Here is a 27,725-nt window from a genome sequence, read left to right on the forward strand (position 1 = left end):
GCGTTAGTGTCAATTACAGAGTCGCTGCTTGCAGCGTGTTAACTAAGCCTGTCGGGGTATTGCGGGCAGAAGCAGGTGTTCAGTGGGTAGGTGGCACTTTGTTACAGTGCAGTTACCTGTTACACTTCTCGGTTATGGTGCCACATGGGAAATTCGGCAGGAGAGAAGCTAGGCACAGCTGACTGATCTCTGTGGACAGACTTGGTATGGAAGTGCCGCATCCCTGTCAGTGTGACAATTGTGCAGTACATTACACAAGAACTATGGTGTACGTTGCTTTGGGGAAAAGTATGGGTGGGCCAGATTTAGAGAGTGCTGAATTCCAGCAGCGCCGCCCATGTACCTGATTAGTGCAGGATAGTTCCGGTATGGTCAGCGGCAGGAGATTAGCGGGCTTTAAACGGTGGTATAAACCGTCCAACTTGTATAGCGGGCAAATTGCATTAGCGCCATTGCTCCTGCTAAAAGCTGTGTGGACTGTAGTATGTTTATGAAAAAGAATGGCATGCTGTGAAATCTAAATGGCCAAAAACAAATTGATCATGCTTGTACAAAAGCAAAATACTGCGGATGCTGGAATCTGAAATAAAAACAGAAAATGCTGGAAATCTCAGCGGGTCAGGCAGCATCTGTGGAGAGAAACGAGTTAATGTTTCAGGCCGATGACCCTTCGTCAGAACTGTCGAATGTTCCAAATTAACAGATTTTTAAGGAGCACTGAAAGGGGGGAGGGGAGGAAAGAACAAAAGGGAAGGTCTGTGACAGGGTGGAAGGTAGGAGAGATTTGAGAGACAAAAGGGATGATGGGCCGACTTGAGATGGTAATGTTTTAACGTTTCAGGTCGATGTTTCTAGTTCTGACGACGGGTCATCAACCCGAAACGTTAACTCTGTTTCTCTCCACAAATGCTGCCTGACCCGCTGCGATTTCCAGTGTTGATCATGCTTGTATTGATTTTACTTATCTCCTTGGGCCTCCACTCTTACTGGTCTCCACAAGCTATGGCATTATTGAGGGTGGGCAGCTAACCTCCATCAAGGTATCCTCTAGTGCCAGTGTAAGCTGCTTGCCTGGAGTCACGTCAAGGGTGCCAAAGCCTCGAGCTTCTGGTACTGGACTGGTAACCCAGGTGTCATGAGTTTAAATCCGACCATCGCAAAATTGAATTCTATTAATCTGGTAATTTGTGGACTAACACTAGAAAAAACTGACCATTAAAGCTGCTATTTCGATGTAAAAACCCAACTGGTTCACTGATGTCCTTCAGGGACGGGAACCTGTCATCCCTTCCCTGGTCTAGCCTCCAGTCCTACACTTTCTGATTCTGAATGGCCTCATGGCAACTAGGAATGGAGAATAAATCCTGCCTTGTTGGTGTAACCCACATCCTAAGAACAGATGTATAAATTAAACTCCGGGATGACGCACTCTATTATCCTAATGGAGGAGAGGTGGTCACACAGCCTCTGCTCGACCCCTCCTGACAGCAGCACAAGCGTTTGACCCCGCACCAACTGCTCTAGCGTAACATGGTGGTGCTGCAAAATGCTGCACCCCTTTGTTTGAGGTTTAACCATATGCCAACGTGAGTTATCTGTGAATGTTAACATGATTTGATGTTATCCGTGCACGGTCACGAATGATAGAAATTTGGAACTTGTTTGTAAAGGTTAAAAGGAGCGCTGGAACGGGAGAAGGAGGAACTGGCTGAAGCCGAGATAATCAAGGACTCTCCCGACTCCCCTGAACCACTAAACAAAAAACCCCGGGTCAGCATAGGAGAGATACAGCCACTCGAAAAGGTTAAAGGTGAGTTGTGTTGTCTCCATTGGGTATTTATTATCCCATGTTATATACAGCGTGTTCTCAAAGCAGTGGATTAATCTAACATGTCTCAAAATGCTATCTGAACCTGTGACATCCAATTGCTGTAAAACATAGTCCTCTGAATTTGTTCTTTATAATGTGTTATAAACCTGGGGCATTGCTTGCGGTGAGGGACGGATTTAGACTATGTGTAGACTTAAGGAGAAGCAGTGTTCGAGGGTGAGGGATGATGAGACTAGGGTACGGAGATGTAATTCACTCCCCATGTGAAAGTAGTACCTTTTCTTATTTATATGTAAGAGTTTAACTATAAATAATAGTATCAAATGAAATAGCAATTTGGAAAGCAAAGACTTGATTGAATTTTTTGAGAAGATAACAAGGAGGGTCGATGAGGGTAGTGCATATGATGTAGTGTATATAGCAAGGCTTTTGATAAGGTCCCACATGGCATAGGCATGAAAGTAAACGCCCATGGGATCCAGAGCAAAATGGCAAGTTGGATCCAAAATTGGCTCAGAGGCAGGAAGCAAAGGGTAATGGTTGATGGGTGTTTTTGTGACTGGAAGGCTGTTTCCAGTGGGGTTCTGCAGGGCTCAGTACTAGGTCCCTTGCTTTTTGTGGTATATATCAATGATTTAGACTTGAATGTAGGGGGTAGGATTAAGAAGTTTGCAGATGATACAAAAATTGGCTGAGTGGTCGATGATGAAGAAGAAAGCTGTAAACTGCAGGAAGATATCAATAAACTGGTCAGATGGGCAGAACAGTGGCAAATTGAAATCGGCGTGCTGATGGTCTTGTAGGCCAGGACCGTGCCAATTTCCGAGCCAGGCCGCCGCACGCTGCTCCTTCCAATGGCACCGGCCTGCTAACAAGGCAAGGGAGTACACATTAAATGATAGGACACTGAGAAGAGTAGAAGAGCAGAGGGACCTTGAAGTGCATGTCCATAGTTCCCTGAAGGTAGCAGGCCAGATAGATAAAGAGGTTAAGAAGGCATACGGAATACTTGCCTTTATTAGCAGAGGCATAGAATACAAGAGCAGGGGTGTTATGCTTGAACTGTATAAAACACTAGTTAGGCCACAGCTTGCATACTGCGTGCAGTTCTGGTCACCACATTACAGGTAAGATGTGATTGCAGTAGAGAAGGTGCAGAGGAGATTTACGAGGATGTTGCCTGGACTGGAGAATTTTAGCTTTGAGGAAAGATTGGATAGACTGGGTTTGTTTTCTTTGGTACAGAGGAGACCTTATTGAGGTGTATAAAATTATGAAGGGTCTAGATAGAGTGAATAGGAAGGACCTATTTCCCTTAGCAGAGAGGTCAATAACCAGGGGGTGTAGATTTAAAGTAATTGGTAGGAGGTTTAGAGGAGATTTGAGGGGAAATCTTTTCACCCAGAGGGTGGTGGGGGTCTGGAACTCACTGCCTGAAAGGGTGGTAGAGGCAAAAACCCTCACCACGTTTAAAAAGTACTTGGATGTGCACCTGAAGTGCCGTAACCTACAGGGCTATGGACCTAGAGCTGGAAAATGGGATTAGGCTGGATAGCTGTTTGTCGGCCGGTGCGGACACGATGGGCCGAAATGGCCTCCTGTGCTGTAAATTTCTATGATTCTAGATGCAGCATTGTTTGGAGTGTAGGAGTTTCTCTGCAGTACAAGCTGAAGAGCTGGGAGATGCACAACTGACGCACTATAGCGCTACTACTGATGGCAGGGTGTAAACATAGAAAATAGGTGCAGGAGTAGGCCATTCGGCCCTTCGAGCCTGCAACACCATTCAATAAGATCATGGCTGATCATTCACCTCAGTACCCCTTTCCTGCTTTCTCTCCATACCCCTTTATCCCTTTAGCCGCAAGGGCCATATCCAACTCCCTCTTGAATATATCCAGTGAACTTGGATGTATGAAGAGTTCAGATTGGCAATTTCTGTTGCAGTGTGGACAGGAATATATAATGGTAAACCGTTAACACAAGTGTGACAAAAACGTAATAACAGGAAGTAGGGTTTTGTAGTTATAAGATTAATATAGGTACAACGTTAAAAAGAGTTTCAGGCAATTTATGATGTAGTGAACAGAAATTGGACTCTGGTGACCATGACCAGTTGACATGAGAAAAGTGTCTTTGTCTGTCCCACCCGCCCTGTCGTTTGCAGGGAAATTGTGAAGTATAGCTGCTGAGATTAAAATTCATTGGAAGAGTTTGCAGAATACGAGGGGCTCTGGTTGTCGGCCATGCCTTGTGTTACATGTTTATAGGTGCAGATGGGGAGCTGTAACATATTTGTATTGTTTTGCATAAGCACTGACTTTTTACCCCGTCTGTCTCAACAATCTGCAGGCCCAGTTTCCTTGCTCACTATGTGGACTAATAGGATAAATACAGCAAATTCAAGAAAGCATCAGGAATTTGCTGGCCGCTTGAGTTCTGTTAACAACAAAGCTGAGTTGTACCAGCATCTTAAGGAAGAAAACGGGTCAGTAGCCTTCTCCTGTTTTTGTACATCTCTGCATCTGCTTAGTAAGTCGTGGCTATTAATTGCACTGTAATGCACGCTAAAATGTTCGATGAACGCCAATCATTTCCTTTGAAAACTGGTTTTAAAGACAAATCTTGCTTTGATTCGTGTTACTATAATTATTTGTATGATGTTGCTTTGTAGTTCAAATATTTGTAAGATGTTTGTGGTGCAGTAATAGTAAGACAACGGACCAAAAATTGCGGCCTCTCTGGGTGCATACGGTGTGCGCAAGAGCCGGTTGTCTCTGTGTGATGCACTTGCGCCAAGAACCGGCTTTTACAATCTGTCAAAATGTCTTTTGACGGATCACACGCATCTCCGGGGGAAGGACATCCGCGGGACAGAGATTGGGCTATTTGCCCAACTCCTGCCCAGCGAATGTCCTTCAAACTCTTACGCCTGGTAAAAAAACAGGCGCATAGCTTACTTTTACCAGCGTAAGAGTTTTAAAACATAGAAAAATTAAATTTAATCACTAATTTTTATATTAAAAACCTTGTCCATTAAGGTAAGTTTTTTAACCCTATTAAAACACATTAAAACATTTAATTAATTTCAATTTCAATTAATTTTTAAAAATTGAGGTATTTTTATTTATTTATTGTGTTGTGTTTCTTGTTTTTGGGGGATATTCTCATTGATCGTAATGGGAGCTCGTACAACGGAGTTCCCATTATTATCAGTGAGAATACTAGGGAGCTGAAATTGCCCCTTCCCTTAAGGCCTGTTATCGCCGGAAATCGGCGGCCATGCTGCGGAGTGGAATGGCCCCCGATTTTCTTTTTGGCGGAATGGCCGCCGTTTTGAATGTTCCACACCAGCGGTGACCCACTCTCTTTTCCCCCCACCACTCCACTGCTGCCGATCTGTCCTAAGTGCGTCATTGGTGTGTGCACCGCCAATGTTACACCGATCGTGAAATTCCGCCGAGAAAATCTTACTCTTCCCACTCGGTGCCACTGGCAGCTTTTTCTGCCGGTGCACTGTGCTTGGAGTGTGCTCAAAATGGCGATGAGGCTGCCATTAAAGGGGAGGACCTGCTGCCTCAGCCACCATCTTATGTTTCTGATGGCCGACTGCCATGTCGGGCCGCTGATTATGCCCCCAGGTTTGGCTGGGCCATCAACAGGCAGCCTGGCACCCCCTCTTGGGTGCCAGGCCGCTGGCCCAGCCGAAACCTTCCCTGGTAGCCCAGTGGATCGAACTTAAAGAATCACAGCGGCTCTCCCCTTTAACTTCCGCCCCTCTAGTGTGTGAACTTCCGCTCACTGCAGCACTTCCGCCCCCATTGTGACCGGGGAAAAAAAGGCCAAAGAGCGGAATATCGCTCAACTGCGTCGGTAAAAACAACTGAAACAGGGTAAGTGCACCGCATTTTCGTCGGGGGGGGCAATTTTGGCCCCTAGATGTCCATTGGTGGTATGTACCTGGAAGACATGTTCCCATACGCTGGATTGCGAAACTAGGCCTCCGACCGCAATCCTACGTTCCCCTGGCACCAGGTATTTTTGTTTATATAAAAAAAAATTCCGGGCGGAGGCGTTCGCCCGAAGGAAACCTCTGACCGCAATTTCCACCCCCCCCCCTCATTATTTTGTAGTACATTGTCTCTATATTGGCAAATAGTTTTTTTTTGTGTGTTATAGAATGGATACACATGAAAACGGTAAAGCCAGCAGACAGTGAAGAGATGCTTCAACGCAAGATGTTTTCGAAGCCCAGGTTAGCTGTCGTGCTGTTTGTAAATGAATAATTCCCACAAAAGATCTGAGACATTTTCAGGAAATCGACCTCAGTCTCCAAAACTGCTGCTGTTGAAATGACTTGCAACACATTGTACAAAGATTACATGTTTGTGCTGTGTACGAAGATCAAGAAGAATTTTAGTCTTTATTAAAGTTGGCATTTTCTACTGCAAAATACATTGACAATTTTTACATACAGCTTACATTGTTCCAAAATAAACGTTATGCCTCTACACAAATTTCAGTGCTCTACTTATTAAAAATGTTACTCATGAGTGTTCTATATACATCCACGCAACTTGTCACAGAATATGGTTCACCGTTCTACTGTATCTAACTTACTGCTTTGTTATATAAAGTCAGTTAGTTCCCTTTTATTTTCATTTGTTCTTGGGATATAGGTGGTGTATTTATTGATCATCTGGGTTGCACTGCGGCGGTGACATGCAGCTTGAGTGGCTTGCTAGGCTACCACATTGGTACAGGACTGGCATCACGTGAAGGACATTAATTTTTATGACAATCCAGTAACTGTCATGGTTTTCCCACAAATGACCACGTTCAGGGCTCAACTTTGGCCCACCCCTTTTTCCGGCGCACTCACCAGAAATGCGCCGACTTTGTGGGCTGAAAACGACGCCGAAAACCTCCTCCCCGATTCTGGCCGCTGTGTTGCCTCTCCCGGGGCTTGGCGCGGCGTGGCCAGTCGATTGGGGGGTGGAGCTAGGGCCCTGCACCAGAAACAGTGCCGGCATCTCTGCACATGCACGTTGGAGCGTGCACACATGCGCAATAGCTCCTGCCCCCAGCCCCTGTGTGCGTGCTGCAGCATAGGACCCGATGCGTCCCGCCCCTATCTCATGCCGGGTGGCCTGCCGCACAGTAATGAGACTTTGATAGAGAAGCCTGCCTTCTTCCAAAGCACTTGGGTCTTTTGTTGGCTGCCTGCATTATTGCCACTTTATGTCAATATTCTACAAACAACTTGAAGACTTGAGGACATTGCCATGCAAAGGTTCAGGTAGAATTGTCTATTTTGAAATCCATTTCAAAAGTTATATCCAGGTATTTTTGTAGAAAAACAATTATAAATATCATTAGGTTGCCAGTTTAATTTTACACACACTCAATTACATTTTTCCTCGGGTTGGGGGTGGGGGTGGGGGCGGGGGCAGGGGCGGGAGAGAGAAGAGTTTTGATCCGGGGAGGTCGGTAGGGGGGCGGGGTGATAACTGTGTAGCCAGTAATTTTAATGAGCTTAATCAAGACTTTCCTTAACCCTGTTGATGAAAATACTTTCCTAAATAAGAACATAAGAATTACAAGCAGGAGGTACTTCTATTTTTTTATTTGGATATTTTGAAAAAATTATGTAAATATGTTTTGTCTCTTTACTATTATTTTTGTAGTTTAAGCTTCCATGAATACTTCTGTTGTATAGTAAATTAACTTTGCGAAGTTTGTCATATGATGTCCTGTATAGCTGTTTGATTCTATTCATATTCTTTAGTCAAGTCATTAAGTTCTGCTGGCCTCCGATGTACCTACCTGCGCTGATTTCTTAACTCTCCACAAGGGTTTTCTGTGCAGCCACAAGTGGCCACAGACATTGGCCTAAGTTAGTTTGGAGTAACTATTAGCTGTCCAAAGTGGCCAAAATGGGCGTAGGTGGCTGGTAATGCCCCCTTTTGAAAAAAACTTTAAAAATCCTAACTAACTCACTTACACTGGCACAAATTGAATGTGCAAAATGGGGATTTTTAAGATACTCCAGAAAAATCAAGTTGCTCCAAAAAAAACGGAGCAACTCCTGGGCAATTTTGAGCCCTCAGTCTCACTTGCCATAGTGGGATTTGAACTCGCAACTTGTAGGTTGCTTGCCCAGTGCTACAGCTACACTGCCGCATCGAGCAAGTATCTGTTGAACACAGATGAGACTTTTCTGCACTCCTCGATTGTCTTAGAAGAAAGCCAGTTCTTTAGCTATCCGCAGGATGTTACTGCACAGTAATGTTAGGCTGTTTTAAAAACATGACCGTTGCATTTGTTCTAGGGCCATTTGACACCAGAAACCTTTGTCTCCAAAACAGAGGAACATAGAAAGATAGAAATTAGGTGCAGGAGTAGGTCATTCGGTCCTTCAAGCCTGCACCGCCATTCAATGAGATCATGGCTGATCATTCAACCTCAGTATCTCTTTCTTGCTTTCTCTCCATACCCCTTGATCCCTTTGGCCGTAAGGGCCATATCTAACTCCCTTTTGAATATATCTAATGAACTGGCCTCAACAACTCTCTGCGGTAGAGAATTCCACAGGTTCACCACTCTCTGGGTGAAGAAGTTTCTCCTCATCTCGGTCCTAAATGGCTTACCCCTTATTCTTAGACTGTGACCCCTGGTTCTGGAACTCCCCAGCAATGGGAACAGTCTTCCTGCCTCTAACCTGTCCAGTCCCGTCAGAATTTTATATGTTTCTATGAGATTCCCTCTCATTCTTCTAAACTCCAGTGAATTCAGGCCCAGTTGATCCAGTCAGCAAATCAACAGTAATTTTACACTATTTGGTATGCAAACATTGATTTTTGGCTTGTGCTACAAGTTTGTTTTATGTGAAAACGCATGCATTTTGTTCCAGCATTGCACATTTAAGATTAATTTTGTAAATGTCTTTATCTTTTCTGCCCTGATGCGTAACACAGTGTGCAGTTTCAAAATAATTTAAAGCTTCTATAACAAAATAAATTAGATTTTATTCATGTGCATTTTTTGAGACAGTGGTTGTTTTTTGGATTGCAGCTCATAAGGAGGAGGCAGTTGATATCTTGGCGGCTCAGATTGTAATTTCAGCCCTCTGATGCGGGGTGGTGTATCGTGTTGCATGTCACTGTGTGTTGAGTGTACTTGTTGATATGGTGGAGGTGAGGGAAGTCTTGCCCACAGTTGTGACGGCGGGGGTGCCTGATGAATGAACATGGGTGGCTTTCTCGGTCTTAATGCGTCCATCTCGAAGTGCTGGCCACGTGCAGTTGGTCGGTTTTCTTGAAAACTCAGTTCCTCGGATGGGAGGATCTTCTCTGAGTATCTGCAGAAGCAGTAGATCGTAACTAACAGAGCAACTAGAAGAATAAGAAGCAAGACTGTGAGAATGGCGGGCCAGACGGTGGTCAGCAAGTAAGAGCTGCGAGGGTGAATAATCGTAGTATTCAGACCTGCTGTGGGCATTAAAGGCAGGCAGGCTCCACCATAAGTGACATTCTCAACTGTTAGAATTCTGTACTCTGGTAACATCGCCTCAACAAACGATGGATGTGCAAGACCATCTGGCAAGCGGATTAGTTTGAGCAGCCTTTGAATGGTACTTACTGGGCATTCCTTTAAAAGGCCTTTGCCAGCTGAACATAAGGAATTGTTGTACCACGTTAGCAGTGTGGAACCTGGTTTTATGGAGAAGAGGACAATGTCCTCACTACTGGAGTCGTTCAGATACTTGGCAAGTTTTTCTAGGAAGTAGAGCACTCTTCCTCTATCTTGAAGAAAAGAATGGTAACTGTTTTTTGTTCTGACCATGTACAAGTGGCAGGGTGTGTCATGGGATAGTCGGAGCTCAATCACAAAACCTTCTTGAACAATAAGTCCACCTGAATCAGTAGCAGTTAAGACAAACTCTTGCGGTGAATACTGATAGTCCGTCTCCAGTGGATATCCAAACAGAGTACTCCGTGACTGATTAAATCTCACCCAGGACTCTCTTCCTGAAGGGGATCCATCAATTGAAGCTACTGTCAGAGTTAGGTTCCTGGCATCTCCATCTTCTTCATCAAAAAATGTGTCTGCAGGTATTGAATAATGAAACCTTTGTCCTACGGTTGTCAAGATGAATTCAATTGGGTTGACGACAGTTGGAGACTTGTTAGCCTGACCTAAATGGACATTGCAAAAATAAAAATGTGATTAGTATCGCAAATGCTGTTTTGTAATTAACCAATCTCACTGTTACCATTTATTGTGCCTAATACTCGTTACACTGCTCCTGATCTTGACCGGGGAGGGGGGAGAGGTCCAGTGGTTTTCGCTTTAAGTACGGTAAAATCGGAGACTTGCAGTGCCATTATTCGCTAATTTTGTATCAATGCCAAGAAGTGTCTGGTGTATGTTGACGCAAGAATGGAAGTGTAACTCGGAAAGCAATCTGCCCGCCCCGCCCCGCGAGTGTGTTGAAGCCGGAAAGTGCAAGGCCACCTCTGGCTGATGATGTCCTACCAGTTAGGCTTTACACCAGGTGTAGTATCACTCCAGCCGACTGCAAAGTCAAGTTTGAAAAGTGTCCCAACAGACCACCTGGGCACTTGCGAATTACTTTTAAGGGCTGCTGCTCTCTCTAGCTTTCTCCCAGCATTTAAAATGAGCCATCCAGGAGGGGAGTCTTGGCAGTCCACCTCGTGTGCGCAGGTAGGAACAGCCGGCAGAGTAGCATGGGTATACCACCTGTGGACTTTGACGAACAGACCACAAACCAGTATCTAACACCATGCTTAGTCTGCCATGTATGTAGACCATGTATACTAACTGTATAGTCACATAAGGTGTGCAACCAGTATTAAAAGCAACAGGACAAAATATGGTTTAGTTCCAGCCATTAATTGCGTAAAATTGCTGCCTTCAAATGAACTATAACTTTGTACCGGTAGTTGGAGACGGACGTTTCCATGGAAAGAACTACTTGCATCAGGGATGAAAATGGTAACAATGAAATCAATAGAGGAATGTTATCGAAAAAAAATTGACACAGAGCCCTGTGAAGTATTGTGACAGATGACCAAAAGCTTGGTCAAAGAGGTAGGTTTTATGGAGCATCTTAAAGGAGGAGGGAAAGAGATGGAGAGGTTTAGGAAGGGAATTCCAGAGCTTTAGGGCCTTGGCAGCTGAAAGCTGATGAGTGAGTGACTGAATGAAGCGATAATGGTGTCTGGTTCTGGACACTGGTTAAAGACACTGCACTACATCACACAGACATTCACAAGACTATGAATAATAGACATAGATTTCACCATTTGGTACCTGAGACAGCCAGTTCAATTTAGGTTTATGATAAGCCTTCCAAAACGCAAAAGACTTGTTATCCCAGAATTAATTACTTGATGCAGAGTTACTACATAACAGAATAATGGTGTGGAAAAGATTGTGAGGTAAGAGCCAACTGTAAAAGATAAGATGGAGCGTAATGAATCGCATTTATTGCAATGCTATAAATTGCATTAAGTAAAGCAATGGAAATCCGATGCATAGTACCTTACCATTATACTCTGAGGCGGGTACTTCGAGGGTGGATGAAATCATCTTGGATGTCTGTTTGGGGCTCAGACTTTCAATTATAGTTGTTTCAGAGGAAATTGGAATCTTTGTGAACGTATCCTGAGCAGTCCAACTTTCGATGGCCTGAGTTTCTTGTACTGAGTGAACAGGCATTGTAATCGTTTGACTCAACCAGTGCGTGAATACTAGACTTTTGTCAAAACTAACAGTAGGGAGGATTGACTGGCTGGGTATTGAGATGTTTGACATGCTGTATACTTGAAACAGTTCTGTGTGGTTGTAAATGTCTTGCCAAACACCCATGGTGCTGACTGACATTGAATTTGTTGAGTACTGACTGATTTGGTGTGTGTTAGTAGAGGATATTATGGAATAGAATAAATCCAACCCAAAGGAATGCAACAAACTTTCAGGTAATGGTTTGGTCTGCGGCAGAGATGAGATGAAGTACGACAACTCTGTAGGTACAATATAATGGCTAAACAATGGCTGTGAAGTGGGATATCTTGAGTCCACCTCAGATGAGAATGATGGCATGAGAGATGGTAGGCTATAATGTGCCACTGAGGTAGTAATGGGCATTGTTATGTTGTCACTATATTCCTCAAATACACCAAAAGATGTCTTTAGCTCATTGGATGGAACTGACGAGCTGAGAGTCTCTGTGAAATTAATTGATGACAAAATATCTATAAACGAAGGTGGAAAACTGATGGAATTATCCTGGCTGGACTGATTTGTAATTTGCCTAAATGACTGTAAACTGGTAAGAGGATCTTGAGCTGTGGACAGAAAAGAAAATTCAGGTGATGGAGAAGTGGGAGAGAATGGGAAGGTGGACAGCCGCAGATCCTTTCCGACCGATGGGTAGGATGCAACGGAAGCAGGAGTAGACAGGATGAGTTTGGTGACTGAGTGAGAATATGGTGTGCAATCCACCGATGTGAGGGAAGAGTGCTGTAATAGTACTAGCCCATCGATGGACGAGTTTAAAGGAGTAATCAAGTCCCAGCTAGATTGATTTTCTTGGAGTGAGAGTGAATGGGTCGACAGTGCTGGACGTTCTTGAAAAGAAACTGAAGGAATGTGTGCTTGTTTGATGATCGATTCCTTTACAATTTCTCCAATTGACAGAGAAGATAATGTTTCAAAAGAGTAAAATAAAATGGAGGTGGGAATCAACTGATGAGTGATGTATGTGGCAGTGAGAAAGCTAGCTGTTTGTGTGTTGAAAGAGGACAAAATAACTTCATTATGATAAGAGAAAGATTGTGGCTGAGGAGAAGCCATAGTGCCTGATTTGGCAGAATATAAAGTAAACTCCAAAAGCTTTCTGTCTGAACTAAGTAATGACATACTTGTAGTCATTAATTCAGGTTTGGTTGTATGTGCTGGAATGGGTTCTGATGAACCTTGTAAGTGTATTGGTGTGCTCGGTGAGATGGTAAAAATACTGGGTGCGAATAGATAATTTGTGCTAGTAATTTCTTCACTCCTGCCATTAGCTATCAACGTTGTTTGAATATCGCTTATATTGGTAAATGCAAATGGTTGACTTGGTGATATGTCAATTTGCTGTGTCGCATAAAATAAACTTTCCACCTCTGTTGAAGCTAGCTCTGTTGACCAAAGTATACTGTCCACTGAGTGGAAAGACAAGTCTTCGGTGGTTATCTTCATGCTCGATGAGGCATATGTGATGAGCATCCCTGTAGAAAGTGATTCCTCCACATTTGTCAACCGAGAAGTTGGCATAAGGCTATTTGGTAAAAGTGAAACATCGGAGTCTGGCTGGATGTGTTCTGACAATAGGTGTAACGGACTGACCAGATTGAGACTAGTTTCAATCTTGGTATTGGATTCAGAACTGTCTCTTTTGTCGTCCACAGTTGAATTGATCAAATCAGGGCTGACTTCAGTTGCTGTATACATCTCTGTTTTAAGACAGAAAGGAAAAACAAGTAGAAAATTTATAACATTAACTAAGTATGGTAAATAATATTAATCTCTTGATTGTAAATTACAAAAACATCGATGCTTTTTTTCTCCCTACACGAAGAAAAGGGTTTGCATTTGTCTTGCACCTTATCGCATTTCTGGGAGATGTTCTAAAGTGTTGCACATACCCTGAATTACTCTAGTGCAGGTTCTGCCAATATGTAAAGCAACCACGTGAACACAGCAAAATCCCTCAAACAGCAATGAGACCAATGAGCTCTTTTCCAGGAGGAATATTGGCCAGGACACTGGGAGAACTCCCTGCTTTTTGAATGAACATTTTTCTACTGAAGTTTAAAGTCCCCAATTCCCTGTAATCTGTTCAGCTGCCAACCTACAAACAAAAAGTTTGTCAGCCTAACTGGTGAAGTCCTAAGGCTGATGTCCCTTTTAAGAATTTACATTCAGCCCATATTGCATGTCATCATTCCAGATTTAACCCATTTCTTTTTAATCTGAATTGGCAGCAAATCAACATGCCAGGAATAAGTTCTTCCAGACTTTACCATTTTTATGTGTTCCTGCTTCAGTTTTTGGTGAGATTCTCTGAAGTTGAAGCCTACTTTATTTGCTGTTCTGTGGCTGGCAGGCTCAACTACCTTGCCTCGCTTCAAAAGCTGCTGCTTGAATTTTCCAGTGGCAGATGCTGCAAACAATACGTGCATTGCCCCTTATGCAACTGTAATATACACAAACTTTCAAAAGGCCTTCGATAAAGTACGGCATAGTAGATTCATGACGATGGTCAGAGCACATGGAGTTGGGAGACAAGTAGCAGAATGGATCAAAATTGGCCAGAAAACAGAGAGTAGAGGTTAAAGCTAGTTCTTCAGACTGGCAGAAGATGGGAAGTGGTCTACAGGGACTGGTGCTGGGTCCACTGCTGTTCACCATTTGCATAAATGATTTCCCGTCTTTGGCTCGCTTGCCGTGGACGAGTTCCGAGTAGAGCGCTTGCTTTGAGAGTCTCATGTCTGGCATGCGAACTATGTGGCCTGCCCAGCGGAGCTGATCAAGTGTGGTCAGTGCTTCCATGCTGGGGATGTTGGCCTGGCCGAGGACGCTAATGGTTGTGTATGTCCTCCCAGGAGATTTGCAGCATCTTGCGGAGACATCGCTGGTGATAGTTCTCCAGTGACTTGAGTTGTCTACTGTACATGGTCCACGTCTCCGAGCCATACAGGAGGGCGGGTATTACTACGGCCCTGTAGACCATGAGCTTGGCGACAGTTTTGAGGGACTGATCTTCAAACACTCTTTTCCTCAGACAGCCGAAGGCTGCACTGGCGCACTGGAGGCGGTGTTGGATCTCATCATCAATGCCAGCTCTTTTTGATAGGAGGCACCCTCAAAGCCTCCCTGATAAAGTGCGACATCCCCACTGACACCTGGGAGTCGTTGGCCATAGCCCGCCCTACGTGGAGGAAGTGCATTCGGGAGGGCGCTGAGCTCCTCGAGTATCGTCACCGAGAGCATGCAGAAATCAAGCGCAGGCAGCGGAAGGAGCGTGCGGCAAACCAGGCTCCCTGCCCACCCTTTCCCTCAACGACTATCTGTCCCACCTGACAGAAAATGTGGTTCTCGTACTGGACTGTTCAGCCACCAAAGAACTCACTTCAGGATTGGAAGCAAGTCTTCCTTGATCCCGAGGGACTGCCTAGGATGATGATGAGACTCACCATACCTCACCAAGTCAGATTCAATTGAGCTTCTGCTACAGGAGTCCTTAACAGCATGGTGAGACCTTCCGGGAAAACAGAAACTACCTACAACTAAAGAGCAGCTGAGATGGTATAGTGGGAGCACATTGTAGCATCCAGAAGCAATTTAGTGTTGAAAGTTGGTGTGGTCTTGTGTGATAAGTTGGCAATTTTAAAGTCTATATACTTGCTTTTCATCATCAACAACAACTTGCATTTATATAGCGCCTTTAACGTAGTGAAACGTCCCAAGGTGCTTCACAGGAGTATTAGGAGATAAAAATTTGACACCGAGCTACATAAGTAGAAATTAGCGCAGGTGACCAAAAGCTTGGTCAAAGAAGTAGGTTTTAAGGAGCGTCTTGAAGGAGGAAAGAGAGGTAGAAAGGCAGAGAGATTTAGGGAGGGAGTGTCAGAGCTTAGGGCCTACGCAACAGAAGGCACGGTCACCAATGGTTGAGTGATTATAATTAGGGATACTCAAGAGGGCAGAATTAGAGGAGTGCAGACATCTCAGGGAGGGGGGTTTGTGGGGCTGGAGGAGATTATAGAGATAAAACATAAGGTAAATAACTTTGATGCAGCGGCTAAATCATGTGACGATTAATGCTGGTAGGCAGCATTCACAAGGCCACGTCCAAAGTATTTGTCCAAAATTAGGTTGCACTTGCCCAAGAAATGCACACTGAATATCGCATTAAATCCATCCCAGTGGAATGCTTTTCATGATGTCAGGGATAATTCAAAAGGAAAGAGAGAATTTGCATTCCTATATCGCCTTTCCCAACCTCAAGCGCTTCACAGCCAGTTAAGTGCTTTTGAAGTGTAGTCACTGTTGTAGGGAAATGTGACAAGCAAGACTAATTTACAAGGTCATTTAAACAACAATGAGATGAATGGCCAGTTAATCTATTTTTAGTGGCATATGGTTAGGGATAAATGTTGGCCAGGATGCCTCCCATGATCTCCTTGCGTAGTACCATTGGATCTTTTACACTCAACCAAGCCGTTTCATCCAAAAGGTGACATCTCCAACTACTGCATCGACGTGTCAGCCTAGATTATGTTGTTAAGTATCTGGAGCGGGGCTTGAACTCATCTTCTGGCTTGCAGGTGAGAGTGCTGCCCACTGAGCCAAGGCTGATGCCTTGGAGTTAACAATCCGTCAACAACAATGTGTATTTATATAGCACCGTTACCATAGTAAACCATCTCAAGGCACTTTACAGGAGTATTATGGGACAAAAAATTGACACATAAGGAGAAATTAGCGCAGGTGACCAAAAGCTTGGTCAAAGATATAGGTTTTAAGGAGCATCTTAATGGAAGAAAGAGCGGTAGAGAGGCAGAGAGGTTTAGGCAGGGAGTTCCAGAGCTTGGGCCCAGGCAACAGAAGGCACGGCCACTCATGGTTGAGCGCTTATAATCAGGGATGTTCAAGAGGGCAGAATTAGAGGGACGCAGACATCTCGGGGGCAGAGGGAGGAGGTTATTGGGCTGAAGGAGATTACAGAGATAGGGAAGGGTGAGGCCATGGAGAGATTTGAAAACAAGGATGAGAATTTTGAAATTGAGGCGTTGCTTAACGGGAGCCAATGTAACTCAGTGAGCACAGGGGTGATGGGTGAATGGGAATTGGTGAGAGTTAGGGCACTGGCAGCCGAGTTTTGGATCACCTCAAGTTTACGTAGGGTAGAATGTGGGAGGCCAGCCGGGTGTGCGTTGGAATAGTCAAGTCTAGAGTAACAAAGGCAACATAGTGTCAGGCCACATTATGTAATGGCATTTACAAATTTCACAATTTGTTTCTAATTTAACCCAAGTTGTCAAAGTGAAGATAGCCAAAACAAAAGCACATTACTACAGATGATGGAACTCTGAAATAAAAACAGAAAATGCTGGAAATAGTCAGCGGGTCAGGCAGCATCTGTGGAGAGAGAAACAGAGTTAACGTTTCAGGTCGATGACCCTTCGTCAGAACTAGAAACAGATTTGAAGCAAGTGTAGGGGCAGGGAAAGGGGGAGGGGAGGAAAGAACAAAAGGGAAGGTCTGTGATAGGGTGGAAGGCGGGAGAGATTAGAGAGACAGAAGGGATGATGGTGTGAGGCCAAAGGGGATGGTAATGGGACAAGTTAAGAACAAAAGATGAGTTGAAATAGGGGGTAAATGAAGGTGGCAGAATCATCAATAACTGCCACGGGAAAGAGAATCAAAGAAATACAGAAAAAAATTAGGGGCAGAGGTTATGATCTGAAATTGTTGAACTCGATGTTGAGTCCAGAAGGCTGTAAAGTGCCTAAACGAAAGAATAGGTGCTGTTCCTCGAGCTCGCGGTGAGCTTCATTGGAACAGTGTAGGAGGCCGAGGACGGAGAGGTCAGAGTGGGAGTGGAGCGGAGAATTAAAGAGACAGGTGACCGGAAGCTCGGGGTCACACTTGCGGACTGAATGGAGGTGCGTTTGGTCTCCCCAATGTAGAGGAGCCCACATCGTGAGCAGCGAACACATTATACTAAATCAAAAGAAGTACAAGTAAATCGCTGTTTCACCTGAAAGGGGTGTTTGCACAGATGTTGCCTGATCTGCTGAATATTTACAGCATTTTGTTTTTTTAGCGGATAAACAATTTTATTCGGGTGACTCATCCAGCCCTCTCAGGTTTTCTTCACTTTGTCTTGGGGAGTTGTACAATGACATTGAGTTTTAATCTCGAGGACACATTTTTACAAAGATTTTCAGTTGGAAATTTATCAGCGTTATAGACCCAACAATAATGTTTCAAATGCTGTGTTCAAGAATAAAATGAAACAATTACATCTATTGGATATTAGATGTTTTGCTGAGAACCTTGGTCCTATTTTTTAGTATCTAAGGTGATCACATTTTTTTGATGTCATTGATAAGTTTTGAAACCTGCACTGTTTTGCTTTGCAATTAATATTTTTCAGTGCACTGCTTCGCTGCAAATGCTTGGCATTTTCTACTGTATTCTCTCCCAAAGGAAACTGGTATGATTCCAGAACAAGGCTGCGTCTGCAGTTAAGACAAAGATGCCATGAATTGCATGAAAACTCTTAAAGGGACAGTATTTCTGGTAACATACCAGGAATCGAGCTCTGCGTTCAAATCCCAGCCTAGCACTGATGGTTTAGTTATTTTTATTAGTTCTGGGATGTGGGCATCGCTGGAGAGGCCGGCATTTATTGCCCATCCCTAATTGCCCTCGAAAAGGTGGTGGTGAGCCGCCTTCTTGAACCGCTGCAGTCCGTGAGGTGATTCTTATTATTGTTTTTTTGTAGCGGTTTGTTACAACTGAGTGGTTTGCTAGGCCATTTCAGAGGGCGGTTAAGAGTCAACCACATTGCTGTGGGTCTGAAGTCATATTTAGACCAGACCGGGTAAGGACGGCAGATTTCCTTCCCTGGAGGACATTCGTGAACAAGATGGGTTTTAGTCCCTCAGAGGAAAGTTGCCCATCACATGGAGGTGGGCACACCATACACTCCTCTGTCATCAAGGACTCGTAAAGGGGAGTGAGCGGAAGAAGCTATCCAGATAGCCACGGCACTAGTTACTGGCTGAATGAGGAACAGCATCAATTGTGCTTGTGGAGCTAGCTGGACTGAATGACCAGATATGGCAGGCACTAGTTGAGGCAATTCAGTGTTTTGTAAACAGCAATAAATAATCTATTAAAACAGGAAACTAAAGTGATTTCTCGATTAGTGGCTAAGACATTAAACCAAGTTACTTACCGTGTAAACTTGTGTTCAGATGAATTGTTGAAAAAGACATAAAGGCATCGTTAATATCAGCCTGGGATTTGGTAATTTGTAAAGTGGAAGCATAGGTACTTGATAGAAACAGCAGGGATCTGAGTACATGATCATCAGAAACCATTGAATTCACCACAAGTGTTGTTTTGGTATCTACAAATATCGAGGAATGTATGGGAGGCGTATGTAAGAGAGAAGTTTGTTTCGGACTGATGACTGATGACTGACTGTAGAGAACTGGAGATGGAAGTAAGTACTCAGAATGAGCCATCATGCTGTAACTATGCAGAGCTTTAACTGATGAAGTCTCTGCCTTATGATCTTGGTTAGTGCTAGTGATAATGGCCGAGGCTGTTGGTGCTATTTTATCCAAAGAGGGTGTACTAAACATGTTCAGTGCAGTCAGTAGGGTGGGTTCATCAAACAGTGATGACATTGATGTAGATAGTGTGTTTGGGCCGGAAGTAGCTGTAAATTGTTCAGTCAGCCGAGGTTGTATGATGGCCATAGAGGAGGACAGGGTAGAGGAAATGAGGTCAGTTGGAATTATGCTTTGAATCCCCTTTGTTTCAAACTCAGTAACTACTATCAGAGTCGGTAAAAGCTGTGCAATTCTGAGTGATGGAGTCCCGAGGAGAAAATAACTTGAGGGTTCAAGCACATAAAAACTTGGGGACATTGGCTCCATCACTGATTCAGCGAAGAGAACGTGTGACGTTTGTGAGTCTAATGACATTACAGGTTTTGATGGCAGTGTAAATGTAGGCAAATGTTTGGTGGTCGCTAAAAGAGACTTTGTTGCAAGTGATGTTGGCGGTGAGACTGAGAGCACAAAGCCAAAGGCAATCTCTGTAAATTGAGCGGGTGCTTGGAGTGGAACAGAAGAGAAAGGGGTTGTAAATGGGAAGCTTTGTTGCCTTTCTGGTGCAGTTGGGATGCTGTTGCTTGGTGGAATGGCTGGCAGCCTAGTTTGCACGTGTGACCTGTCCCCCTCAGTTGCAGAATCAAGTTTTGAATAGTCTCTGGTGGACATGAACATTTTGGTAAAGATCTGGGCAAGTACTGTGGGCCCAGGTCTAATTAAGTAGGTTGGTTTAGGTGGTGTCATTGCAGGCGTTGGTGAAACCATCAAAACCTGGCGGCGGTTCCTCTGAAGATACACAATCTTCTCTTCTCCTTTTCTAAAGATCCTCCAGCCTGAAAGATGCCATCCTAAATACTGCGAAATATGTCCCGAGAAGACATTATGATTCAAAACCTGAATGAGTTCCTGCAACATGCCAAAGCTCCCACAGCTGATTGGCCAATAGATTTCTGCAGCTTCTCTGCCCGTAGTGTTCCTGTTGCCAGTTTCAGAAGCCAAAATATGGATCTTCTTCCGTTTAAGATTTGTCACATCCCTGAATGGGCACAGTGTTAACAAAAGGGGATCTGCCCGTAGATACTCAGCCATGGATAAGATGAGAGATATGCGGCTGCTCGCTCCGAAGGAGTCCACCTTGGCCTGGAGGATAACACTTGTGTAAACAATGGGACCGTCTGTTGTACATCCATCTAAGTAAAAGCTGAAGACAGAAAAAAATAGCTTTAGCAAATTAGATCTGTGATTATAAACATTTTAGTTGTGTTTCATTAAACATAACTATAGTGGGTATAAAGAACATAAGAATTAGGAGCATTAAAGGTATTAATGTGCTTTTCTTTGCTCGAAGGTGAATGCCCTAGATTACTTTCTAATTCTGTACTGATTAGCATAAGGAACTTGATCATTAATCTATGTTTCTATTAATCTGTACAGCAAATTTCAGCAAAGATTAACACTGACATTTAAGACCTAAATTTCTATAATCCAGTTGGATCCCCAAGGAAATTGTCAAGGAAGAAAATATCAGACAGAGGTGATCCTAAAGATCAGTTCTTTGTACAATCAGGCTAATAACATATCAAGACCCGTGTGTACATAATGATTTTAGTTTAAAAACTGTTTTATATTTTCATTACTGAAGTAAAAAGAAAATGTCCAAATCCTACTTGTGTGGTATTGGAAAGCGCTGGTCTGTTGTGGTGCTCCATTCGTTGGGGTTTCGATCGTCGTTTAAAACCAACAGTTGAAAAGTTGTAGAAACTTGGCCTGACTTGTGCAGAATATTTTCCAGAGCTGTCACCTTTATATTGTATCCTCCAGCATCATTGCTTATTGGAAGACCTTGAATAGTCCTGGTTTTGGGGTTGTATTCCAGCCATTTGGGTAGAATGGTGGTGCCAACTAATGAGACCTAGTTTGAAATATAACTGGTGATGGAGTAGTTCTTAATATGCATTAATATAGTGCCATTAACATAGTTAAAATGTCCCAAGGAGCGTAATCAGGCACGCACAAAAAAACTGACACCAAGCCAAAGAAAGAGACATAAGGACTGGTTAGTCAAAGAAGTAGGTTTAAGGAATGTCTTGAAGGAGGAGAATTCACATTGCTCAGGGTGTTAAAGCTACAGTCCTTCCTTCCCTCCCTCCCTCCCTCCCTCGCTCCCTCTCTCTCTCTACCTGGGACGCCTGCAAATTAATGGGAGCACAGATTTAAAGTTGTCGTACAGCTCCTGAGGCACCAGGATTTGCACCTTTGTGACCCTCCAAGACAAAAAGCTTGGACATCCCTGCCCACGGTCGATCCAAGTTGAAGCATTCATTTCACTGGTTTCTATTACTCAAGCAGTATTCAGTTCTGTCTGTGTGTTCCAGCATACCGACTCTATCATTATCTAAACACCAAATAGACACTTAGTTGGTTTAGATAATACTGTGTTAAAGCCGTCAGAAGCCAACGATCAGAGTTGAACTGAATAGGGCCCTAATTGTGATTGCACAACATTGAGCTATCCCTGTAATTCCCATCAGCAATTCTCTCAAGGTTTAGATTTTTCTCCTGCTGCCTCCCTATATAATTGCTGAAGAACTTTGCTCCGCTCACGTTTTTTGTACACGCAAATTATGTTGGACAACAGTTATCAGTCCCCTGACTTCATCGCAATGTATGTTATAGAACTCTTGTGTTCATTGTAACTGCCCAGTAGATAACGGAATAGCCCATGATCCAAGGTGAGGGGGGAGATTACTGGGACACTGGGTTATTGATGCTTTATAGGAAACACGTTGAAACTTTACAAGTGTCAGCCTTGGCTCAGTGGGTAGCACTCTCATCTCTGAGTCAGAGATTCAAGTCCCACTCCAGAGACTTGAGCACAAAATCTGGGCTGACACTCCAGTGCAGTGCTCAGGGAGTGCTGCACTGTCGGAGGTGCCGTCTTTCAGAGGAGTTATTAAACCGAGGCCTCGTCTGCTCTCTCAGGTGGATGTGAATGATCCCACGGCACTATTTCGAAGAAGAGCAGGGATGTTGTCCCTGGTGTCATGGCCAATATTTATCCCTCAACCAACACCTAAAGCAGATTACCTAGTCATTTATTTCATTGTTGTTTGTGGGGCTTTGCTGTGCCACGTTTCCTACATTACAACAGTGACTACACTTCAAAAGTGCTTCATTGGCTGTAAAGCGCTTTGGGACATCCTGAGGTGGTGAGGGGCACTAGATTTCACACAGGCTGTGCTGGGTTCAAGGCAAATGGAACAATGTGATCGTGTCATTTCTGGAGTGGGGAAACTCAATCAAAATGGACACAATCTTCTATTTCTTTTCCCTGTTCCACATGCTGCTGATCAGCATACTTAACAATTTCATGATGTGAATCGAAACATTTCCATGTTCCTCGGCTCCAGCAGGTAACCGTGAGTATGTCTCAATTGCCTGCACGTCTACAAAGTAAGGGGCATGCTCAGCCTGTCAAACGTTACCCACTGCTACAGGGCAGCCCAACTCTACGGAATTGTGACCTGGAATTTGGGTTGGGAATTTCATTCTCTCGATCAATCGGCATCACTTTGGTGGACCATCAGAGCAAACGGGACTTCCGCTCATCTGTATAGAATCAATGAAATGAAAATTGGGGCGGCTTCTATAATAGGTGGGCGATCGTATTTTTTCTGCAGATATCAAATTGCTTCATTTTTTTTTAAACTTTGGAAGAAACTTTTTAAAACATCCCTTGGAACTCCAGCGGACAACTAACCTTCCCAAAGCCTGCCCCCAACCAAGCCTCGGGCCACCTACCATCAAGGGCGCTACTCGGCGTCGAACTTGCGGCCAACATCTCGCCATAGGCAACTAGGCTCATACAGCAGTGCCTGGTCTCCAGTCGTCTTGAACCCCCTTGCCACTGGACCAAGACCTAGCTCTGTCAAGCCCGTGTGGTTGCCAGTATGCAACGGCCACCCCACATTAAAAGAACTCACGCACAGGCATCTTCCACTCTGTTTTCAGGACCTGGAACGTCAGGACATTCGTGGACAACTCCAACAGCGGCAGGCAAGAACGCCGCACCGCCATAGTTGCCCGCAACTTAGACGCTTTGACATCGACATCGCTGCCCGAAGCGAGGCCCGGCGGGCAGGGGAAGGCCAGCTCAAGGAACATGGTGGAGGTTACACCTTTTTCTGGAAAGGAAAACCAGAGGAAGAACGCCACCTTCACGGAGTCGGCGTTGCCATCAAAAATGAGCTGGTCGACTGCCTCAAAGACTCCCCCTGTGGGGTTAACGAACGCCTCATGACTCTTCGACTTACCCTATCCTGGAACCAATGCGTCACAGTCAGCAGTGCGTACTCGATGCAACAGATGAGACCAAAGAGGGTTTTTATTCCAACCTCAAAACATCCCTGTCCCGTGTCCCCGCGGGTGACAAACTGATCCTCCTAGGTGACTCCAACACCAGGGTCGGCAAAGACACAGTCCTCTGGGAAGGCGTGATTGGCAGAGAGGGGGGTAGGGAAATCCAACGCCAACGGTACCCTACTCCTGACAAAATGTCTAGAACGCAAACTCCTCATCACCAACACCCTGTTCCACCAAGGCATCGTGGCAACACCCTCACTCCAAATACTGGCACCTGCTCGACGATGTCATCGACCGAGCCAGGGATCACAAGGATGTGCGCATCACCCGTGCCATGACAGGAGCTAACGACTGCTGGACAAACCATCGCCTAATCCGATCCATCATCGACATTAACATAGCCCCAAAACAGGGGACAGCAAAAGCAGTGCCGCAAAAAAGTCAATGCCAGGGCACTTAAAGAACCAGCTAAGAGAGCCCTATTAAGCGCCTCACAACTAACCTGGCGTGCCTTGATGACCCTGAGATGCTGAATGCCCACAGCGCTTGGTCTGCCCTCCAGGCCTCTATAATCAGTGCCTGCAAAAGAGACTCAACCAGAAAACACCAGGACTGGTTTGATGAGAATGATCAGGAGATCCAAGAACTAATAGATCGCAAGCGCAGAGCAATTCTGAGCCTCAAGCAACAACCCAACTCGGGAGCAGCAAAGCAACGTTCCAGGCGGCTCAAGGCTGAAGTCCAACAAAAAACTCGGGACCTAAAGAACAGGTGGTGGATAGAAAAAGCACAGGAGATACAACAATTGGCCAATAGCCACGATATGCGAGGATTCTTCATCGCAGTCAAGGCCACCTACGGTCCAAACTCCCAAAGCCCCACCCCATTGCTGGCCAAGAACGGGGAAACACTCATCAAGGACACCGAGGCAGTCAGGGCCTGCTGGAAGGAGCACTTCGAAGATCTCCTCAATCGAGACTCTGCCTTTGACTCGAGTGTTCGCGACTCCATCCCGCAGCATGCGACCCGCCACCACCTCAGTGAAACCCCAATGTTGCACGAGGTAGGAAAAGCCATTAAACAGCTCAAGAATAACAAGGCTACGGGAGCAGATGGAATCCCTGCTGAGGCGCTAAAGTATGGCGGAGAGGCGCTGTTGGCGCGGATACATGACCTCCTCTCTCTCATCTGGAGGGAGGAGAGCATGCCGGGAGATCTGAGAGATGCAGTGATCGTGACCATCTTTAAAAAGGGGGACAAGTCCGACTGCTGCAATTACAGGGGAATCTCCCTGATATCAGCCACTGGGAAAGTTGTCACTAGAGGTCTCCTCAATCGTCTTCTCCCCGTGGCCGAGGAGTTCCTCCCGGAGTCACAATGCGGATTTCGTCCCCTACGGGGCACAACGGACAGGATATTTGCAGCGCGACAGCTGCAGGAAAAATGCAGGGAGCAGCGCCAGCCCTTATACATGGCCTTCTTTGACCTACAAAGACCTTTGACACTGTCAACCGCGAGGGTCTATGGAGCGTCCTCCTCCGTTTCGGATGCCCCCAAAAGTTTTTCAACATCCTTCGCCTGCTCCACGATGACATGCAGGCTGTGATCTTTACCAACAGATCCATTACAGACCCAATTCACGTCTGGACCGGGGTCAAACAGGGCTGCGTCATCGCTCCAACCCTCTTCTCAATCTTCCTCACTGCTATGCTCCACCTCACAGTCAACAAGCTCCCCGCTGGAGTGGAACTAAACTACAGAACCAGTGGGAAGCTGTTCAACCTTCGCCATCTCCAGGCCAGATCCAAGACCATCCCAACCTCTGTCGTTGAGCTACAGTACGCGGAAGACGCCTGCGTCTGTGCACATTCTGAGGCTGAACTCCAGGGTATAGTCAAAGTATTTACTATACGAAAGCATAGGCCTTACGCTAAACATCCGTAAGACAAAGGTCCTCCACCAGCCTATCCTCGCCGCACAGCACTGCCCTCCAGTCATCAAGATCCACGGCGCGGCCCTGGACACCGTGGACCATTTCCCATACCTCAGGAGCCTCTTTTCAAAAAAAAGCAGACATTGATGCAGAGATTCAACACCGCCTCCAGTGCGCCAGCGCAGCCTTCGGTCACCTGAGGGAAAGAGTGTTCGAAGACCAGGACCTCATCTACCACCAAGCTCATGGTCTACATGGCTGTAGTAATACCCACCCTCCTGTATGGCTCAGAGGCATGGATGATGTACAGAAGACACCTCAAGTCGCTGGAGATATATCACCAACGATGTCTCCTACAAATCTCCTGGGAGGACAGATGGATCAACATCAGTGTCCTTGTCCAGGCTAACATCCCCAGCATTGAAGCACTGACCACACTCGATCAGCTTCGCTGGGCAGGCCACATAGTTCGCATGCCAGAAACGAGACTCCCAAAGCAAGTGCTCTATGCGGAGCTCCTTCACAGCAAATGAGCCAAAGGTGGGCAGCGGAAACATTACAAGGACACCCTCAAAGCCTCCCTGAAAAAGTGCGACATCCCCACCGACACCTGGGAGTCCCTGGTCAAAGACTGTCCTAAGTGGAGGAAGTGCATTTGGGAGGGCGCTGAGCACCTAGAACATGCAGAAATCAAGCGCAGGCAGCGGAAGGAGCGTGCGGCAATCCAGTCCCACCCTTCCTTTCCCTCAACGACTATATGTCCCACCTGTGACAGAGTCTGTTGCTCTCGTATTGACTGTTCAGCCACCAAAGAATTCACTTCAGGAGTGGAAGCAAGTCTTCATCGATTCCGAGGGACTGCCTATGATGATGAGTTACAGAACTGTTATGTCTTGAATAAAGAGTCAGACTAGATACTGCAAGCTCAAAGTAAGGTGTGACCGTAGTCCTTTATTACAGATCTCAGAGTGCCTCTCCAGCCTTTGAGGCCTCCTTACATACAGGTGCTCCCAAGGGATTGTAGGATCCCTTGGGACTCCAGGGGATGAGCCCTCTGGTGGTTAGACATGGTATTTACAGGTTTACATGTATAACAACACCCCCCCACCCCCCAAAGTCAATAGTATAACTATTTACAATGTGAGTCGATCTGGGGCCTTCCTTCCTTGGTTGATCGTCTCAGTGCAAATGCTGGTGTTGGTTGGGCCCTCGCTGGGCTGCTACACAGCTTGCCTTGCGGGACTGCTGGGGGTGGTGAGCCTTGCTGGGCTGCTGCGGGTAATGGGTTCTGCTTCGTGGTCAACCGCTGGGTTGTTTGCCACTTGTGTGTGTGTGTTGGAGGGTCGAAAAAGGTAGAGTCTATTGTGGGTTGTTCTGGATAGTCCGTGAATCTGAGTTTGGTTTGGTCCAAGTATTTCCTGCAGATGAGTCCATTTGAGAGTTTGACCTCAAACACCCTACTCCCCTCTTTGGCCAAAACAGTGCCAGGAGGCCACTTGGGACCTTGTCCATAGTTCAACACAAGTACAGGATCATTTATCTCGATTTCGCATGCCACATTTGCGCGATCATGATATGTATTCTGTTGAAGCTGCCTGCTCTCTACCTGTTCGTGTAGATCAGGGTGGACTAACGAGAGCCTTATATTAAGTGCCCTTTCCATGAGCAGTTCAGCGGGAAGGACCCCAGTGAGAGAGTGGTGTCTTGTGCGGTAACTAAGCAGGACTCGGGATAAGCGAGTCTGCAGTGAGCCCTCAGTTACCCTTTTCAAACTCTGATTGTTTGAACTGCTCATTCTGCCTGACTATTGGACGCTGGTTTAAACGGGGCAGATGTGACATGTTTGATCCCATTGCGGGTCATGAACTCCTTGAACTCGGCACTAGTAAAGCACGGCCCATTGTCACTCACAAGGACATCAGGCAGGCCGTGCGTGACAAACATGGCCCGTCGGCTTTCAATTGTGGCAGCGGACGTGCTTGCCGACATTATCATACATTCCATCCATTTGGAGCATGCATCTACAACCACTAAGAACATTTTTCCCAAGAATGGGCCTGCAGAGTCGACATGGGCCCTGGACCACGGTTTGGAGGGCCAGGACCATAAACTTAGTGGCGCCTCCCTGGGTCCATTGCTTAACTGTGAACATGTATTACATTTGTGCACG

The 27,725-nt window shown here is 45.4% G+C and overlaps 2 protein-coding genes across 4 annotated transcripts in view; one reads left to right on the plus strand and one right to left on the minus strand.

The window, feature by feature from the left end:
• Positions 1-6,348, plus strand: part of ints13 (integrator complex subunit 13) — an 85,735-nt gene extending 79,387 nt beyond the window's left edge. For all 3 annotated transcript variants that reach the window (XM_070897663.1, XM_070897665.1, XM_070897664.1), the window contains 3 exons: positions 1,671-1,810; positions 4,184-4,319; positions 6,011-6,348. In XM_070897663.1, coding sequence (XP_070753764.1) covers positions 1,671-1,810; positions 4,184-4,319; positions 6,011-6,050 — 316 coding nt within the window. In that variant the 3' untranslated portion in view covers positions 6,051-6,348. The remainder of the gene's footprint in view (positions 1-1,670; positions 1,811-4,183; positions 4,320-6,010) is intronic.
• LOC139278118 (mucin-3A-like) lies at positions 6,232-23,989 on the minus strand. The gene is made up of 5 exons (XM_070896774.1): positions 23,891-23,989; positions 20,928-21,172; positions 18,876-20,461; positions 11,404-13,356; positions 6,232-10,029 (listed from the first exon to the last, which is right to left on the minus strand). Exons 1-5 carry the CDS (start codon positions 23,987-23,989, stop codon positions 8,852-8,854), a joined length of 5,061 nt encoding a protein of 1,686 aa, XP_070752875.1. The 3' UTR covers positions 6,232-8,851.
• Positions 23,990-27,725: the final 3,736 nt, after the last annotated feature.

Source organism: Pristiophorus japonicus, chromosome 13, assembly GCF_044704955.1.
Source record: "Pristiophorus japonicus isolate sPriJap1 chromosome 13, sPriJap1.hap1, whole genome shotgun sequence".
NCBI classification, from domain to species: domain Eukaryota; kingdom Metazoa; phylum Chordata; class Chondrichthyes; family Pristiophoridae; genus Pristiophorus; species Pristiophorus japonicus.

Excerpts from the sequence above, each read along its gene's own strand:
- LOC139278118 (XM_070896774.1), bottom strand. The coding sequence starts at position 23,989 with ATGGTTTGTCCAGCAGTCGTTAGCTCCTGTCATGGCACGGGTGATGCG. Across the intron at positions 13,357-18,875 it reads TCTGAACACAAGTTTACACG|AGATGTATACAGCAACTGAA; the intron begins GTAAGTAACTTG and ends GTCTTAAAACAG. Across the intron at positions 10,030-11,403 it reads ACCCGCCTCAGAGTATAATG|GTCAGGCTAACAAGTCTCCA; the intron begins GTAAGGTACTAT and ends ATGTCCATTTAG.